The sequence below is a fragment of the Pisolithus orientalis genome, assembly GCF_024613125.1.
Source record: "Pisolithus orientalis strain OTSU chromosome Unknown F5J12scaffold_19, whole genome shotgun sequence".
Lineage (NCBI taxonomy): Eukaryota > Fungi > Basidiomycota > Agaricomycetes > Boletales > Pisolithaceae > Pisolithus > Pisolithus orientalis.
The window spans coordinates 335,568-352,090 of record NW_026260800.1 but is presented as its reverse complement, the minus strand read 5'-3'; the positions used below and the strand labels follow the sequence as shown (position 1 = coordinate 352,090).

Here is a 16,523-nt window from a genome sequence, read left to right as displayed (position 1 = left end):
ACCGCTCGGGCATCTTAAATTATCCCGTTGCAGTGCAACGGGAATCACTATAACGACTGTGGAGCAGCTTGAAGTACCACAACCACCACGTATGTCCCTTCGAAAACGTCTTCTCAGTCTAACTGTTCTCTTGGGTATCTGTTGCAGCTGCGTCCATGCAGCTGTTTATGGCCCAGTTATCAGCGCGAACTTCCCAGACCCGGCCATCCTTGTCACACCTAATGTAACATATGCATATGCAACTAATTCAGGGAACATCAATATACAGGTTGCAACATCATATGATAATGGAACGACGTGGACACTGCTAAATGGGACGGACGCGCTTCCGGACGTTGGTCCGTGGGCAATCGTTAACTCTACATGGGCACCCGACGTTATCGACCGAGGTGACGGCACGTTTGTCATGTGTACAGGTCACCCTTTTTCGTCGACGTACTAGATGCTCACATACTTTTGTGCAGACTATGCGGCCGAATCTCCCTCGCAAAACACGCACTGCGTTGGAGCTGCAACTTCAACGAACGCTGTGGGTCCCTACACACCAGAGGCACAGCCCATTGCTTTCCAGACCGCGGGTGGTGGTGCCATTGACCCGGCTGGGTTTCAGGATGTCGATGGCCAACGCTATATTGTTTACAAAGTCGACGGGAGCAGCCTTGGTGGGGGAGGTCCTTGTGGGAATGCAAACGGACAATACTCCACGCCGATCATGTTGCAGATGATGGAGGCGGATGCACTTACACCGATGGGAAACTCTGTTCAGATCCTCGACCGTGGTCCGCAGGATGGTCCGTTAATCGAGGCACCTGTACTTATCCTGCACAACGGAACGTGAGTGGATCGTTTTCCGTATTCATCCTTTGAAGTGATTGGCCCATATGGCTATAGCTACGTGCTCACATTTTCCTCAAACTGCTACAACACCGACCTGTACGACATTTCTTATGCCACCGCGCCTTCCATCTCTGGACCGTACACAAAAGCATCGTCACCCCTCCTTGTAACAGGGGATGACGGCCTCACTGGACCAGGGGGAGCAACTCCAACACCTGATGGCACATTTATGGTATTTCATGCAACAGTCAACTTCAATCCCTTGACGAGATATATGTATACAGCTACGATATCGTGGAATGGTACCGTGATGAGTGTATGATTTACTCGGTGTACTGTCTACCAGTGTGGTCAGAGTCTACTAGTAAGGGAAACTAGCATTCAGATACTTCTATTCCCCGTAACCCGATGCAGAAGTACTTGTGTTTGTAGACTATGTTTTCCGTCGTCTTCTCACCTTTACGATCGATTTTGTTGCACGAAAACGTCGAGCCCTTGCAACGGTAAACGGATGGCTCTAGTCGCACCAGCGGTTGCTTTAGCGTTACGATTGTACCTTCACGCGAAGACGGATTTCGTCCCTCTGGACTGGAAAGACCTAAGGCTGCACTTTGGAAAACTACCTATTAGAGTTGATTTTTGAGATTTCGGCTCTTCTCTATCATGGCCCATGTATTCATGCATATCCTAGGATAAACACCTTTGAGTCATTCTCTCCTTGTCTGAGTCGCAATGGAAGGCACATTGAGTATCAGATGGCCCACACCAACCTACGTACGCCTACTACAGTCACACTGCCGACTTTAGTAGTTGAGGCCATAGCCCTAATACGCAAACCGCGAGGATGACTGTGCTGTAGGGTACGGTGGGGGTAATGGATGAACTTGATTATCACAGTACAGGTGCAATGCTATGAAGGCTTCTTACAACCAAATTCCATCACTTTCTCCAGACCGGCCAACGGATCAGTCGAAGCATAGCGACAGACAGACTCTATGTTGCGCTGTCTGGGAGAACGAATCAATCTTAGATTCTCTATCACATACTTTCCCTTCTCCTCGTCTACACTCCCTGCCCATCTTATCAACAATCATCTCCACGTCTCCCACTTGCATATGAGCATTGCAACTGTCGTAGACGACAGTTTTGCGACGAAACGCGACGAGCTGGTTGATAAAGTTCTCGTCGTATCACTTCCGTGGCGTGTCGAGGTCGATGGTCAACGCAATCTTCTCCTTGGGAAATTCGGACGCGACAGAAAAGATGTTGGCGACATTGCCAACACAGAACGTTCATCGTACTTAAGGAATACTGTTACGACGTACGTCATGAATAGTATTGATGTTCTGGAAGACCGAGTAACCAGGAATTCAGTCGGGAGCGTCCGATGTCACAGGTTGCCACCCCTTGGCCACACGGTTTTGTCCATCTTGTACTCACACCCGTGATCTTGCTGACAGAAGCAAAGGACTGGGTAGATTCGCTAAATCGTATGTATATACTCCAGGGTATGTCATAGTACAATTACAGAGTGTGACGGTGACAGCGATAGCGGACCTCGTAGTTAAACGAGGAGTAGCTCAACGGTCGAACAAGACTGAATAACTGCTGTTCAACGGGTCTTCTTGGAATTGTCAGTAACCGTACGCCACTCATCGTCTCGCTCTAGGTCCGCAGGTAAAATATTCACAAGCACCCTGGAGATGCCACTGTCGTCAATTGCGCTCGTCCCGAGTAAAGAAACGATTTCCTCGAGGACGGCATCGCGGCCCGGGATTTTATAGTCCCGAGTCTTGATATTCTGGTGAGCGTCACGCTGTATTGCCGATGGATAGTATGCGTTGAAAGCCAAACTAATGGCCCCACGGGTAAGCTTTATTTCGTTCTTATTGGCGGTAAGCGCGAACAATATCTCCAAGATGTGTACCAGATCGACAATGTAAGTCATGAACTTGCGATGCACGTCCGGTCTAAGGAGGAGTCACTCGGTGAAAATACTGAATATCGTGTCACTCACAATCGCTGATAGGTTTCGTAAACCCACTGTACAAGGCTCAATCCCGCTTTAAATGGCAGAATTACAGGTAGAGTGGCCAGGAGGGGGGGACCTGGCCTTAGTGTGGCTTCTCATAAGTGTGATGTAGTAGCGGTTTGCATAGTAGTACTTACTCGCATATTTTGCTGGTAGTATCGACACGAGGGAGATGTGGTGTGGGTGTCGATGCATCCACAGTCCCCACTAAGTTTACCATCAATTCTCGAAATTCAGTGCTATACAGATACTGCGGGGCAGGCGTCAGTTTGTGGCTCACTGTAGTGGTGATTGGGTTATCTCACTTGAGATGGGTCATTGAAATTCCAGACAGACACGATATCGGTGTGAACAACAGCGAGGCATTCAAGAATTGTGTGATCCCAAAAATTGGCACCAGAAGTCAGTGCCCTCCAATATCCTTCAAAACGTGCGTATGAATGTTTCGCATAGTCTACAGCCACACACGATTGCTTACTCTGCTTTCCAATACTATACAAGAACACGACTTCAGATCGTAATACGGTAACATGTGAGCAGGACTTACGCTATCGATCCTTCAATTTTCAATCTTGGCGAGACTCTTTGCGCCATTTGGGTCACGACCGAGACTGGCAATGGTGTGCCCATCTGGGACCCAAAAGTCGCGGTGACCTTCTCATAGGTGAGCTCAATTAATTTTTCAAGCCCCTCCCTATGTTCACCCTCCGCTAACAGCACAACGGTCGGACCATGGAACAGAGTCAAAATAAACTTAACCCACCACAGCTAACTGCAATGTGTGCTAGGTTTGAGTTCTCAGTGAGCTGTTGGATGGGCTTGATGCAATGCTGGTCTAAGTACTTCTTTCGCAACTGAGCCAAGGTTGGCCACTCCCTGCACTTTTAGGCTGACCAGAAGCCTGTCATATTTCGTGAATACCTACTATGGTCGGAACTAACGGCAGTCAAGAGCTTGGGAGAATGCGACAAAAGTGCCGATCTGCTTACTGCCTCTGATAGCATCCATATCTTGTTGCAAGAGTCCTCTCCGCGCTTCTTTCTACAAGCCGTTCGCCATGAGGTGCGAGAGGCGTTCGGAAGCATAGCCTGTGGCATAACCGTCCGTCAAGGTTTTTATGATCACCTTGGATCGACTTACCAGACTGCATGCAATTGATCTTTGATATGTGGCTGACGTTTACGGTTTTCTACGAATGTCTTCACACTGCTATAGTTGTTGCGTTCCGCCGGTTCGAAACCCTTGCTGTCATGTAAGACGAACCGGTCGTTCTGCGGTGAGATGAATTCTTTCTCGATGTCAGCTTCTCCCGGCTTCTCATCCTCAGCGATCTGGGTATATTATGAACAAAGAGCGTGGGCATGTTTTCAGCTACTCAACTGCCTGTTCGATCCCGAAGGCTTGGCTAATCAGAGTGGATTTCCCGACACCAGACTGAAATGATATCATCGTCAAAATTAACTCAGTGGCGACTACGAAATGCTCATTACCTGCCCGATCACTAATACCCGAAAACTATCGTAGCGGTGTGAGATACTTGTGCAGTGGTAGGTTGGACGTACTCACCGAGGACACTCCTCAAGGAGTCCTTCTGTAGTAGGATGTAGGACGTCAGTGCTCGGACGCGTGGAATTGTCTTGCAACGCGCGTTACGTTCTGTAGATGTTCCATCAGAATCTTTCGAGGCTCCATCCATTTGCACGTACGACCGGGGTGCTACTGGGTGAGAGACCAATGGTAATGTCCAGCCCATTGCGCACTGTGTGAAATTCTGCGAGCATTCAGATGGAACACAGGGGAAGGGACTAGTTCATCCTCCGACTCACTCAGCTCCGGCGAGTTAGATAGCACCTCATCGATGTCGATTGGGACGGCCTTGATGACTGGTATGACTATAGAATACCACTTTTTCTTATGAACGGATAAAGAGAAGGCTTTGCCTTCAACGGTGCTATCGAGTATGAAGGGCTTGAGGAACGGCAAGCGTATCAAACAGATGCTCTTACAGAGATTGAGAGAATTCTTCACGAAAGTGGTTTTTATCCTGCCGTTGAATACTGCGTCGACAACCAGGGAGGATTAACTCGATAAATTCAATATTATCCTTGGCACTCTGCAACTCGATGTCTGCCTCATCGGTGTCAGTCATGGGGAATAGAGATTTCGAACGCCGTACATGAGATTCGCAGAGGCTGAGCTATAGACATGATAGCAAGTCAATGTGAGCCTACGACGTGGTGGTACAGGGTTGCCTAGCGGCAGGTGCGAAGGAAGCCAGCCTTGAGCGCTAGACGGTGGACACGAGGCTGAGCGCACGATATCAGGATGATGGACCCTTATGACTTCCGAGTCGTGTCCTTCCAGGGTCCCTAGGGACACTTCGAAGTAGACCTTGATTTTTTGGCTGGCTGGTAAAGCTAGTGCACGGTCCCATCTTTCTTGGAAGCCGCAGACTCGAGCGGAGGAGGCTTTCCCGTACGAAGCATTACCACGAAGCATAACCTGCAATAACTTGAAGCTCAGCTCACCCAGTTTAGCATTCTGAATCGCTGATTTACTCAGCACTGGAACTTCGCTCAATCCATGATCAGTGCGGAACTTGTTATTGAAGCGGTGGTGTACCAGATTCCATCCCGTGCAACTTTCTCCCCAACTTGGCAAACTTGGCTATAAACACGTTCGTGTCTTAACTGAGTCCAGATGATTAGTCTGTGTGTTGCTGGAGAAAATGAACGGCCAGTGTCTTTCGAGGCAGGAATCCGACCCCCTGCAATTACCAGGGTTTGAAATGTTCCATCCCTGACCAGGTTGTGACAATGAAAACACTCTTAAAGCAGCAAAATGACAAGCACCAGATGGAGACGGAGCACAGGTAATTCATACCCCTCCGGGCCGCAGAGCCTAAGCGAGAGACTTACGTAGGGAGGTCCGGAATTGCTAATACATGCTATATGTACAATAGATGAGACTCGAGTCCGTATGTGTATGTTGGGAGTATGCGCAGTCTTTTTTGGCAAGGGGACGAGAAACTGAAGTACCCAGAGCTTCACAGTGGAAGAGGCATGTCCTCAAATGCTTCATATCCATTGAGGAGTCTTCCTTCTTTATACTCTTTACAGAAGCGGCGGAAACTCTGTGGAGTCAATTGGCGGGCGGGTGTACCATAGCCCTCTCCATACAGATCCAGGATGAAGTCAGCGTACATCCATAAGGTTTCGATGGCTTCGCACGTGAGAGGTTTTTTGTCTTGTCGTACGACGATCACCTGTAACGTATGAAAGTCAGGATCCCAAACCACATCGTAGCACTGGGCTTACGGTGCCGACTACGCCTCCTCTCACCCACCTGCAAATTTGGGACTCTGAGCACCAGGTCTTTGGACTGAGAAACAAGAAATATACGTACCCATATCCCGCAAAGCCTGTGCTCGGTTCAACCATAAGATACGTTGCGATTTGATTATCAAGGCCAGCGTTTCCAATCATGGTCAGTGGGTTGCCAGGGTGGTCCCTATACACGATGATGGGCAACCCGATCTGCCGAAACAACGGCGAAGATTGACCCTGGGACCAAACGGGATGAGACGGATGGATGATCGTTGGCGTGAAAATTGCAGATCCTCGCCTGCGGTCAGCCTCGCAGGCAATAGTAATTCCAACAACAGCGTCTGCCTCTTTTCCCGTCTGCGACGAAGGCCCTGCTACAGGCGCCGAAGCATCCGCAGGAGAAGCACATGTCTTTTTGTGAGACCGCCAGTGGGAAAACTGGCAGGCGTTGCTCTATTCCGTTTCTCGGTCAAGTTTAGAGGGGCCGAAGCACAATAGAGAACACGTTTGCAGTGCGAACAGCGCATCAGCTGGTTCATGCTGAACTCTTTTCCACATTTTGCACACTGGCCTTTCGGCGAGGCCATGATGGTGGAAAGGCGGTAGGGTGCAGTGGACGAGATTTTGCCCCTAAAAGGTGGCCATCTGAGCGGCAATTACGTAACGAGAGAGTGAGGTCAATACCCGAGAACTCTGATCAGCGGTAACATTTCGTTCATGTCTGCAGTCAACCAAGACGCGGATTGGGAGGACTTGAGTCGTCCAAACTGGCGCGGTTTGGGTGTCGCAGATCCCATCAAACACGTAGAGGTGAGTGCCTGACAGCGTTGCGCACATGGTGACTCAAATCACCGACAGGACAAATGGCTCCTACTCCCCGCTTTCTTGAAAGTGAAAGGTCTTGTCAAACAACACATCGATTCGTTTAACTATTTCGTCGATGTCGACATTAAAAACATTGTCAAAGCTAACAACAAAGTCACTTCCGACGTCGATCCGCGATTCTGGCTCAAATACACGGACATCCATGTCGGTTTCCCCGATCGTACTGACTTGGATGCCATCGACAAGAGTATCACTCCTCATGAATGTCGTCTTCGAGACATAACCTACAGCGCACCCATCCTTGTTACCATTCAGTACACTCGTGGAAAAAATGTTGTGAGGAGGCCTAACGTCAACATCGGAAGACTGCCTATCATGCTTCGCAGCAACAAGTGCATTTTGACCGGCAAGTCAGAGGCTCAGCTTGCTCGTATGGATGAGTGTCCTCTTGACCCAGGCGGTTACTTCGTTGTCAAAGGCACGGAAAAGGTCATCCTTGTCCAGGAACAACTGAGCAAGAACCGAATAATCGTGGAAACGGACCCTGTCAAGGGTGTTGTCCAGGCCTCTTGTACTTCGTAAGTGGATCATTTATTGTGTCGGCCATCTGTGTTTCATGTCCTACGCCGCAGCTCAACGCACGGCGGCCTCAAGTCTAAGACCTACGTCGCTACAAAAAAGGGCAAAATCTATCTGCGCCACAATTCTGTTCACGATGATGTTCCCATAGTCATCGCTCTTAAAGCGCTTGGCATTCAATCAGACAAGGAGATCCTTCTCCTTACAGCAGGTAACACAGAAGCATACAAATCCGCCTTCTCGGCGAACCTTGAGGAAGCCGCCAAACTTGGGGTCTTCACTCGCCACCAGGCACTAGAATGGATAGGTTCCAGGGTGAAGGTGAACCGTAAAGTTGTCGGACCAAAGCGGCCAGCATGGGAAGAAGCCATGGAGGCGCTTGCAACGATCGTTCTGGCCCACGTCCCTGTCGCCGGAATGGATTTTCGATCTAAGGCTATCTTCGTTGCTACCATGACTCGCCGTGTTTTGATGGCAATGCACGATGAAAAGATGGTCGATGATCGTGACTATGTAGGCAATAAACGTCTTGAGCTGTGCGTCACTCTCGCTACTCTCGTTCGACAGTCACCAACGCTTGTGGCAGCGCCGGTCAGCTTCTTGCCCTCCTTTTCGAGGATTTGTTCAAAACCTTTAATGCGAACCTGAAAGCATCCATCGATAAAGTTCTCAAGAAGCCATCACGGACGAACGAGTTTGACGCATTCAACACGATGCAATTCCAAGGCGACCATATCACATCCGGTTTTGTTCGTGCAATTTCCACCGGTAATTGGTCACTTAAGCGATTCAAGATGGAAAGAGCTGGCGTCACGCACGTTTTGAGCAGACTGAGTTTCATATCCGCTCTTGGAATGATGACTCGTATCTCGTCTCAGTTTGAAAAGACCCGGAAAGTCAGCGGTCCTCGTGCCCTTCAACCTAGTCAGTGGGGCATGCTGTGTCCCAGTGACACCCCTGAAGGAGAAGCTTGTGGCCTTGTCAAGAATCTTGCACTCATGACACATATTACGACTGATGTAGAAGAAGAGCCTATCATACGTTTAGCATTTATGCTTGGAGTGGAAGGTGAGTTTCGCCCCAATGGTACGTCCTAACAACAGCGCACTAACCTCAAATACTCAAGATATCAGCATGGCCACCGGTACGGAGATATATGGTCCACACACTTTCGCAGTAAACGTAAATGGAACCATCATTGGTTTGACGCGTCATCCTGCACGGTTCGTTTCCAACTTCCGAAGGCTGCGCAGGTCGGGCCGATTTAGCGAATTTGTGAGCGTCTACGTGCACTATCACCACCGCGTTGTTCACATCGCGAGCGATGGCGGTCGGATCTGCCGGCCCCTAATTATCGTTGAAAATGGGTGTCCCAGAGTCACGTCAGAGTACATCCAGGTTAGTGGTGCATTGCATTCAATCTGGTGATCCGCTAATTTACCTTATGCCGATGTTTACAGCGACTGAAAGCTGGCGCCCTCACGTTTGATGATTTCTTGCGAAATGGTCTTGTGGAATACCTTGATGTCAATGAGGAAAATGACTCGTACATTGCCTTGTATGAATCAAACATAGTTCCAGCCACTACGCATCTGGAGATCGAGCCTTTCACCGTATTGGGGGCAGTTGCAGGCCTCATCCCCTATCCTCACCACAATCAGTCCCCTCGCAACACGTACCAATGCGCGATGGGCAAACAGGCGATAGGCGCAATCGCGTACAACCAATTCAACAGGATCGACACACTTCTTTATTTGTCAGTTTATCCCCAGCAGCCAATGGTAAAGACGAAAACTATCGAGCTCATTGGTTACGATCGCCTTCCGGCAGGTCAGAATGCGACTGTGGCTGTCATGAGTTATTCTGGTTACGATATTGAGGATGCGCTCATTCTCAACAAGGCCAGTACCGTTCTGGTGGATAACGTCTCGAATGGAACGATCTGATCTGCTTTCCTTCGTTAGGCAAGCCTTGACCGCGGGTATGGGAGATGCCAAGTGCTGCGTAAAAATGCTACCCTTATTCGCAAGTACCCTAACGGCACGTGAGTCGTGTTAGTAATGCGATGAGCGCTGCCCGTACTGATGGCATAATTGGGCAGATTCGACCGGTTGGCAGACGCACCATTGGATGAGAACGGGTCAACACAAAAGAAATACGACATCATCCAGTTGGACGGCCTGGCCGGTGTGGGAGAACGAGTGGACCCGGGGGACATCTACGTAAACAAGCAGACCCCCACGAATGCAAATGACAACACGTTCACCGGCCAGGCCGCGACCGTTCCATACAAGAACACGCCACTCACGTACAAATCTCCCGTGGCGGGCTACATAGACAAAGTGCTGGTTAGTGATACCGAAAACGACCAGACCTTAATCAAGGTCTTGATCCGGCAGACTCGGAGGCCGGAACTGGGCGACAAATTCTCATCTCGTCATGGTCAGAAGGGTGTGTGTGGTCTGATTGTGAACCAGGAGGATCTGCCTTTCAACGACCAAGGTATCAGTCCGGGTATGTGACTCCAGAAATCATACTATCTCAGCCTAAAGACATTGGTGTACAGATACAATCATGAATCCCCACGGCTTTCCGTCTCGGATGACAGTAGGAAAAATGATCGAGCTGCTGGCTGGAAAGGTCGGGTTCCCAATTTTGTTTCCCTTAAATAGTTAAATTCACGCGAGTCGACAGGCTGGAGTATTGTCAGGGAAACTTCAATACGGCACAGCGTTCGGAGGGTCCAAGGTAAGCCGAAAAAAATTGGTGCGTGATTTGATTGTGTCCAATCCATTTTTGTAGGTGGAAGACATGTCCCGGATCTTGATTGAGCATGGCTTCAACTACGCAGGGAAAGACATGCTTACCAGCGGTATTACTGGAGAGCCGATGGAAGCATATGTGTACTTTGGGCCCATATTCTACCAAGTTAGTTTGTTGCCTTTCCGAAACATGCCCAATTAACAATTTACCTACAGAAACTCAGTCAGTCGTAAAAACGTATATCATTTCAAGGTTAATTTTCTCACCGTGTCAACAGAACACATGGTGATGGACAAGATGCACGCCCGCGCAAGGTAAGCGAACAGGGTTCGGCCAATAACATGCCGTTAACCAACCCTATCATTGAAACAGAGGCCCACGTGCGACATTGACGCGACAGCCGACAGAAGGTCGATCCCGGGATGGTGGTCTACGGTTGGGTGAAATGGAGCGCGACTGTCTCATTGGATATGGCGCTACTCAATTGTTACTCGAGCGTCTCATGATTTCGTCAGACAAGTTTGAAGTGAACGCGTGTCAGGAGTGCGGACTGATGGGTTACAATGGGTGGTGTCCTTACTGCAAGAGCTCGAAAAAGATGGCCAAGCTTACCATACCTTACGCTGCCAAACTACTCTTCCAAGAGGTGTGTAGCCAAAGTTATCCCCATTCGTAACTTTCCATGACTGATCCGGTGTACTCGCAGCTCATGGCGATGAACGTCGTACCACGTCTCGTTTTAGATGATGCGTGAATATACTGTCCTTATCGCACCCTTAAGGTGATGGGGTTCCCTCGGATATTCCGGGATGCCGACTGCATGGCTCCATCACATCGCAGTATGGGATAACAAGTACATCGCGCATCTTCCTGATTGTATCCATGACCCGCTTACAGCCGCGATGCATAACCTAGACACAATCAATCGTTAGGTTCGTCCACGTTACGCCTTCTTTCCCCATTCATCCGGCAAAACTCGGTCCCGCGCACCACACCCAAAATATCCAGGATTCAGAGGGAGAGAGGAAGCATTTCCAGATCGTCTGATTACATATATGTATGATTATGTATACTCACGAGACACATGTCCCTGCGGGGTGAGTAAAGCTCTTGGGCGCCCGTCGCAATCATGATCCACGCAGACCTGAACAGGGCCGTCGTCACTATTACATGGCAGGAAAAGACCCGGCTTAACAACTTGATCTGCGCGCCTGTATTAGGGAGATGACATGGCCACAGCGCGCGGATATTGTACGCCTGTATGCCTTCCTGCGATCGATCGCCCTGGTATGGCTTTAGTAACAGAAGGACAAAATCTGGTTTTTGCGTGAGATTTCAAGGTATTGCTGATGGCAAGACTTCCGGCGAGCGCACTATAAAAGAACTTACCTGAGTGGCGTTGCTTATCTTGCTGCACTAGCCAAATATTCGCTTGGAAGTTCACCACGTTAACAATGATGATATCAGCGGCATACCTATCGTGACGAATAGGCTATTTTGTGTACCCCGGCCCTTGGGAGGTGCGGACATAGTTGGGTTAAGGTGGTTCGAAGTCGAGAATGCTGCCACAAGTCGACTGGCCGAGATCACTACCGGATCATGCCAGCGCTCGTTGGCCGAGTTCTTTAGAAAGAAGCTTGGGTGTTTCGTCAATTGATTACCGGAGTCACTTTTGTTTTGCCTTGTTTTCGTCTACCCCCACCCTTGCACTCTCCAATGATCACGATGAATAGCAGAGGATCGAACAGCGGTGGTAACAGCGCGATAGCCCTGCGGAGGCTGATGACGGAATACAGGCAACTCACCTCCGGAGGTGTGTTCATGCCATTCCCTTCTCTGTCTCTCCCGATCATCTGCTCACCTTGGGCCTTCACGCACCCACACGCTTGATTGGTCACTTCATTGGCTGCAAATCGTCAAGGTTCACCTGATGGGATGTTCACTGCAGGCATGTGGGTATACGGGGATCGAATTTAGTACACTGATGTCGCCATGATTGCAGGTCCCATATCGGAGTCAGATTTCTTCACTTGGGAGGCACTGATATGTGGTCCAAAGGATACTCCCTTTGTGAGTCAGAATTGACCAGTGTGATTGTGTGTGTCATAAACTCAACCACACATTCAGGAAGGAGGTGTCTTTGTTGCTAAACTCACGTTCGTACGTCTACTTGTGTCGCAAGATATGTGTTGTCGAGAAATACTAAGAGACCATCACTTTGGTTGGTTGTTGTTTCCAGCCTACGGATTACCCTCTCTCGCCTTTCAAGATGCGATTTGAGCCGCCCATCTACCACCCCAACAGTACGTTACTCCCCACTCCCCCTCCCTACGCTCAGGACAACTAAAGATTCTACGTCATTCAACCCACAGTTTACCCCGATGGCACTGTCTGTATCTCCATTTTACACACGCCGGGTGATGACCCGACAATGTATGAACAAGCTTCGGAACGGTGGTCACCCGTCCAGAGTATCGAAAAGGTCATATTGAGTGTTATTTCGATGCTAGCCGGTGCGTCTTCCCGGTCTTTTTCCCCGTCGTCCACTGTACACTTATTCAGAGCCTAACCTCGAGAGCGGTGCCAACATTGATTGTTGTAAGCTATACCGGGAGAACAAAGCAGTACGTCGATTTTGCGGGGTAGTATATCCTTAGTATGTGACCGCAGGTGCGCAGGAGTACGAACGCCGCGTTCGTGAATCCATCAAACAACAGCTCGGATTGTGAAATGCAGAGCCTTCCTCTTGGTGCGCGTCATGACTTCTCAGGAACAAGATACCGTCGGTCGAAATACGTGTATGGGACTGACGGGAAGGAAGTCATAACTCGGTGGTACCGAATGGGGAAGTTGGCGTAGGGAAGGATTCAGGTTCGTTGTCGTGCGAGAGGGACGGGGGTACCCGAAGGAAGATTTTTCACATTTCATACGGATCGCTTACGGTCTTGACAGCCTAGAGGGCATAATTTGAATCATGGACATTCTGATTGAAAGGGAACTGTGGCCCGAAAGCCGCAATCAACTGTAACCCGTACACACTTACCGTACCTACGGACGCCAACTTACTGAGCAAGCGATTAGAAGGAATCAATTGCGGCATATTCAGAAGTCCCGAGGGTTAACGAGTCCCTAGATGGGCAGGTATGGAAGAATGGCGCATATGCTAGTTAGTAGGGGATATCTTCGTATGCTAAGTGTAAGCAGTAAAATAAAGCAGACAGGGAGGAACGATCTCCTGTGCCGCAATGGAACGGATCGTCACCAACAAAATAAGGACGTCGTACGTGTCATCATACTTTTGCTGAGGAACGAAGCCTTAAATGTGAATGGAAGGTGAAAAATAGATGTAACATGCAGAGAAACATGCCGAAGGGCGCGGCAGTACGTGCGTAAATGGCTCACCAGCGATCACCTATAACCATAACCGAACCGAACACTGTCAGCTCCAGTGCCTGCCTGTCGTGGAGGTTTTCTCACTCCAACCAAACGGTGAGTGAAAAGCACGCCCACAACAGCGGTAAACCAAACCCATTGGCCGCCGCGGGCATCTCCGTACGCACGCCTTGCCCTCTCCACTTAGCCCTGTGAATATGTGCCGTATATGGCTCGGCGCACAAACGCATCATAGCCAGTCCACATGCACGCATCGTCCTAACCCAAACCACCTCATACAAGCACCTCTCACATCCTCTGAGATGGCTTATAACGTTTAAAGACCCTTCCATCGAATTCCTTCTCTTCCCTTCCGAAGATGTGCCGCTGCACATATTCGTTCCTGAACATGCCTTTCGGATCTACCTCCTGCAGCACTCGCACGAAATCGTCGAAGTGGGGATAAAGTCGCCGCAATGCATCTGGCCGAAGTCCGTGGGCTTTCGCCCAATGTGGTCGACCACCATGCTGTCCCAGGATAGCCTCAAAATGTGCGAAGAGTTTTCTATAGGGTACATTGAAACCGTAGGGCCTGATAGATCGTCAGTATATTGTTTTCAGTAATATGATACGGGAGCAGGCGCAGTTCCACGGAGAAAAATCTCACTTGTATTGAACGATCCCGATCCAGCACGTTTTCCTCCCACTACTCGGACTGAGCCATATGTCGTCGCTATCTGAGAACCGGATCTCGATAGGAAAATGGGGTCGGAGCCCACGAGGGTCATCCACTTCTTGCTTCAACCAGGTGTGCAGATCTTCAAGACATGCCTGTGTGTTCTCGTACGGGATTGCCCATTCCGTCGTACGTTGTGGGAACTACAGAGTGGTCATCAACGACCTGATTTCCACTAAGCCAGAAACGGATGGAAACACGCACGCCACATTCCAGGTTGAATATTCGATGGCTCGTGTCGATGGCAACGACATACCCCGAGGTGAGCCAAGCGGCAAATCGGCCGACAAAAATAACGAGCAAAGGGACATATCTGGAAACGAACAGGAGAAACAGGGTGACATGATACGCCAGAAAGCTATCCCAGAACCAGTTCCCTACAGACTTGCAGGGCTGATATACCGGGGGAACAGAACTCCGTCAATATACGACAGCAAAAAAAGGGGGGAACCCTTACCTCTACGGTACGATCTGCCGAACTGACACGGACTCGGTCGGCGGTTGGATACCACCATAGACGCACATGTTGAGACGCATGAATGAACGAATGCAGTTGACGAATAGCGTCATGAAAGCTATGCATCTCTCGAACTTCCCTAAGTCGGAAAGCTGGTTCGACCTGAAGGGTAACATTCAAGATGAGGCCGGTACTTCCGAGCCCGCAGATAGACGCAACGAAGAGATCCGATCTCTCAGTCCGAGAACAGAATATGTGAGATCCGTCGGCTAACAGCAAGGTGAGGGCCATGACGTTAGTGGAGATAACGCCATAATTGATGCCAGTCCCATGAGTGGCGGTTGTGACGATTCCGCCGAGTGTTTGGTCCGAGATAGAACCTACGTTTATCATGGCCAAGCCATGTTGGGCAAGATGGTCGTGCAGTGCCTCGAGGGTGATGCCTGCTTCAGCGATAACATATTGTTTATCTACATTTATCTAGGCAATGCAAGAAGGCGTCAATTCGAATTAAAAATAGGAAGTAACTACGGAAGGGGCCGACGGGAAATTTGGAAAGGAAACAAATATGCCGTAATCACCAGTGTGGGGTCGGAGGTGGACAAACAAGACAAAACAGAATAATATACTTACTTCAAGAACACGATCGAGCTTTGTGGTACGCAGCATGAACCCGGTTGTGCAAGCTAGGTCGCTCGGACTATGACCGACGCCGACGGCACGTACGACCTTGCCCTCTCTACGAGCTAGCTCTAGTATAAGCTTGCACTGATGCTCTGACTCCGGTTCAAAGACAGCAAGGGGGGAACACGAAAATGTTCCGCTCCAGTTAGTGAAGCGGGCGTACTTGGAAGATGGGGGTATGGTGACAGGTCGGAGGGCCTCATAGAGGGCCTCTGTGGGAACAGCGTCGAGATACGAAGGGGGGTTCATGGGGGGTGAAGCTTAGTGTAGCAGCCATTGCTGTTCGGAATGCGGCTTTATAAGTGTTTTGTGCCGGTGATCTCACAAGCATGGCCGATCGACCATTTCTGACAGATCGGTCCTTCGGATTTTCCCGATGGCAAAAAAAAAAATAAGCAACGGATATGGCCGATTGCAAGAAAGAAAAAAAAAGAACGAGGCCAAATAGAAAAAAAGGAAAGAAAGAAAATACTCCGGAGCGCCCGCGCTCGGGGCTCCGAAACGAATATGAGGGGGCAGCTTGGTGATGGAAGAATGGAACTTTAAGCTGCACGAGGCACCAGGGCAATATCCGAAAGCTCGCCAGTTGTCCATTATCGCATTCATCATCACCATCAAATTACTAACCGTCGTTCTGCCAAATGCCTCACGTCCTGTCAACCACAGCAACTTGCGGGCGACTAAAAGAAAGACCACTTGCTGTGGACTGCTGTGGACCCACAAAGAGCATCTAATCATTCAGATTCCTCACTAATATTTAAACCCAGCAGCTGATAGTGTGGACGATGGTCCTCGGTGTGTCATCCGAGGCGGGGTGTCGTCGGGTTACATAATATCCATCGACATCCGAGTGTGCCACACTGATATGATGGTGGTGCAAGTGGGTGGCATGATGGCATGCCTGGCCATCTA

At 49.6% G+C, this 16,523-nt stretch overlaps 6 protein-coding genes across 6 annotated transcripts; 3 read left to right on the top strand and 3 right to left on the bottom strand.

Moving 5' to 3' along the window:
• Positions 1-112: 112 nt before the first annotated feature.
• Positions 113-1,592, top strand: F5J12DRAFT_944055 (glycoside hydrolase family 43 protein; the record flags this gene model as incomplete). Its single annotated transcript, XM_051749716.1, has 3 exons — positions 113-410; positions 465-834; positions 892-1,592. Coding segments are annotated over 3 exons (936 nt in total), but the record flags the coding sequence as incomplete, so codon positions are not given.
• Positions 1,593-2,449: 857 nt separating this feature from the next.
• F5J12DRAFT_893880 (uncharacterized protein) lies at positions 2,450-5,018 on the bottom strand (the record flags this gene model as incomplete). The annotated part of the gene is made up of 15 exons (XM_051747694.1): positions 2,450-2,807; positions 2,855-2,950; positions 3,007-3,119; positions 3,175-3,290; positions 3,348-3,361; positions 3,417-3,579; positions 3,795-3,805; positions 3,859-3,957; positions 4,010-4,200; positions 4,250-4,303; positions 4,360-4,384; positions 4,432-4,460; positions 4,576-4,640; positions 4,696-4,820; positions 4,876-5,018. 15 exons carry the CDS (start codon positions 5,016-5,018, stop codon positions 2,450-2,452), a joined length of 1,602 nt encoding a protein of 533 aa, XP_051598897.1.
• A 741-nt stretch (positions 5,019-5,759) lies between these two features.
• F5J12DRAFT_839343 (uncharacterized protein) lies at positions 5,760-6,795 on the bottom strand. Its single transcript, XM_051746072.1, has 4 exons — positions 6,687-6,795; positions 6,275-6,648; positions 6,187-6,214; positions 5,760-6,134 (listed from the first exon to the last, which is right to left on the bottom strand). Exons 1-4 carry the CDS (start codon positions 6,780-6,782, stop codon positions 5,916-5,918), a joined length of 717 nt encoding a protein of 238 aa, XP_051598896.1. The 5' UTR covers positions 6,783-6,795; the 3' UTR covers positions 5,760-5,915.
• A 117-nt stretch (positions 6,796-6,912) lies between these two features.
• F5J12DRAFT_893878 (beta and beta-prime subunits of DNA dependent RNA-polymerase) lies at positions 6,913-11,116 on the top strand (the record flags this gene model as incomplete). The annotated part of the gene is made up of 15 exons (XM_051747693.1): positions 6,913-7,005; positions 7,054-7,598; positions 7,653-8,135; positions 8,186-8,667; positions 8,726-8,997; positions 9,060-9,509; positions 9,564-9,643; positions 9,701-10,113; positions 10,166-10,239; positions 10,294-10,347; positions 10,402-10,527; positions 10,578-10,584; positions 10,640-10,676; positions 10,735-11,008; positions 11,069-11,116. The coding sequence occupies 15 exons, from the start codon at positions 6,913-6,915 to the stop codon at positions 11,114-11,116; spliced, it is 3,438 nt and encodes a 1,145-aa protein (XP_051598895.1).
• An 881-nt stretch (positions 11,117-11,997) lies between these two features.
• Positions 11,998-13,329, top strand: F5J12DRAFT_167997 (ubiquitin-conjugating enzyme/RWD-like protein). The gene is made up of 9 exons (XM_051738208.1): positions 11,998-12,175; positions 12,284-12,310; positions 12,365-12,432; positions 12,490-12,522; positions 12,602-12,665; positions 12,735-12,875; positions 12,925-12,986; positions 13,041-13,111; positions 13,184-13,329. Exons 1-8 carry the CDS (start codon positions 12,079-12,081, stop codon positions 13,089-13,091), a joined length of 543 nt encoding a protein of 180 aa, XP_051598894.1. The 5' UTR covers positions 11,998-12,078; the 3' UTR covers positions 13,092-13,111; positions 13,184-13,329.
• A 542-nt stretch (positions 13,330-13,871) lies between these two features.
• F5J12DRAFT_168149 (L-gulonolactone D-arabinono-1,4-lactone oxidase) lies at positions 13,872-15,954 on the bottom strand. Its single transcript, XM_051738209.1, has 5 exons — positions 15,561-15,954; positions 14,928-15,407; positions 14,675-14,863; positions 14,402-14,613; positions 13,872-14,326 (listed from the first exon to the last, which is right to left on the bottom strand). Exons 1-5 carry the CDS (start codon positions 15,858-15,860, stop codon positions 14,044-14,046), a joined length of 1,464 nt encoding a protein of 487 aa, XP_051598893.1. The 5' UTR covers positions 15,861-15,954; the 3' UTR covers positions 13,872-14,043.
• Between the last annotated feature and the right edge of the window lie 569 nt (positions 15,955-16,523).

Bases quoted from the DNA above. Each gene is read 5' to 3' on its own strand.
- F5J12DRAFT_839343 (XM_051746072.1), bottom strand. From the start codon at position 6,782: ATGGCCTCGCCGAAAGGCCAGTGTGCAAAATGTGGAAAAGAGTTCAGC. The intron at 6,215-6,274 runs GTACGTATATTT...CCAAATTTGCAG, and splicing joins ACAGGCTTTGCGGGATATGG to GTGGGTGAGAGGAGGCGTAG. The intron at 6,135-6,186 runs GTAAGCCCAGTG...CATACGTTACAG, and splicing joins GAGGAGGCGTAGTCGGCACC to GTGATCGTCGTACGACAAGA.
- F5J12DRAFT_167997 (XM_051738208.1), top strand. From the start codon at position 12,079: ATGATCACGATGAATAGCAGAGGATCGAACAGCGGTGGTAACAGCGCG. The intron at 12,433-12,489 runs GTGAGTCAGAAT...CCACACATTCAG, and splicing joins GTCCAAAGGATACTCCCTTT to GAAGGAGGTGTCTTTGTTGC. The intron at 12,876-12,924 runs GTGCGTCTTCCC...ACACTTATTCAG, and splicing joins TGTTATTTCGATGCTAGCCG to AGCCTAACCTCGAGAGCGGT.
- F5J12DRAFT_168149 (XM_051738209.1), bottom strand. From the start codon at position 15,860: ATGAACCCCCCTTCGTATCTCGACGCTGTTCCCACAGAGGCCCTCTAT. The intron at 14,864-14,927 runs GTAAGGGTTCCC...CCGGTATATCAG, and splicing joins CGGCAGATCGTACCGTAGAG to CCCTGCAAGTCTGTAGGGAA. The intron at 14,327-14,401 runs GTGAGATTTTTC...ACGATCTATCAG, and splicing joins ATCGGGATCGTTCAATACAA to GCCCTACGGTTTCAATGTAC.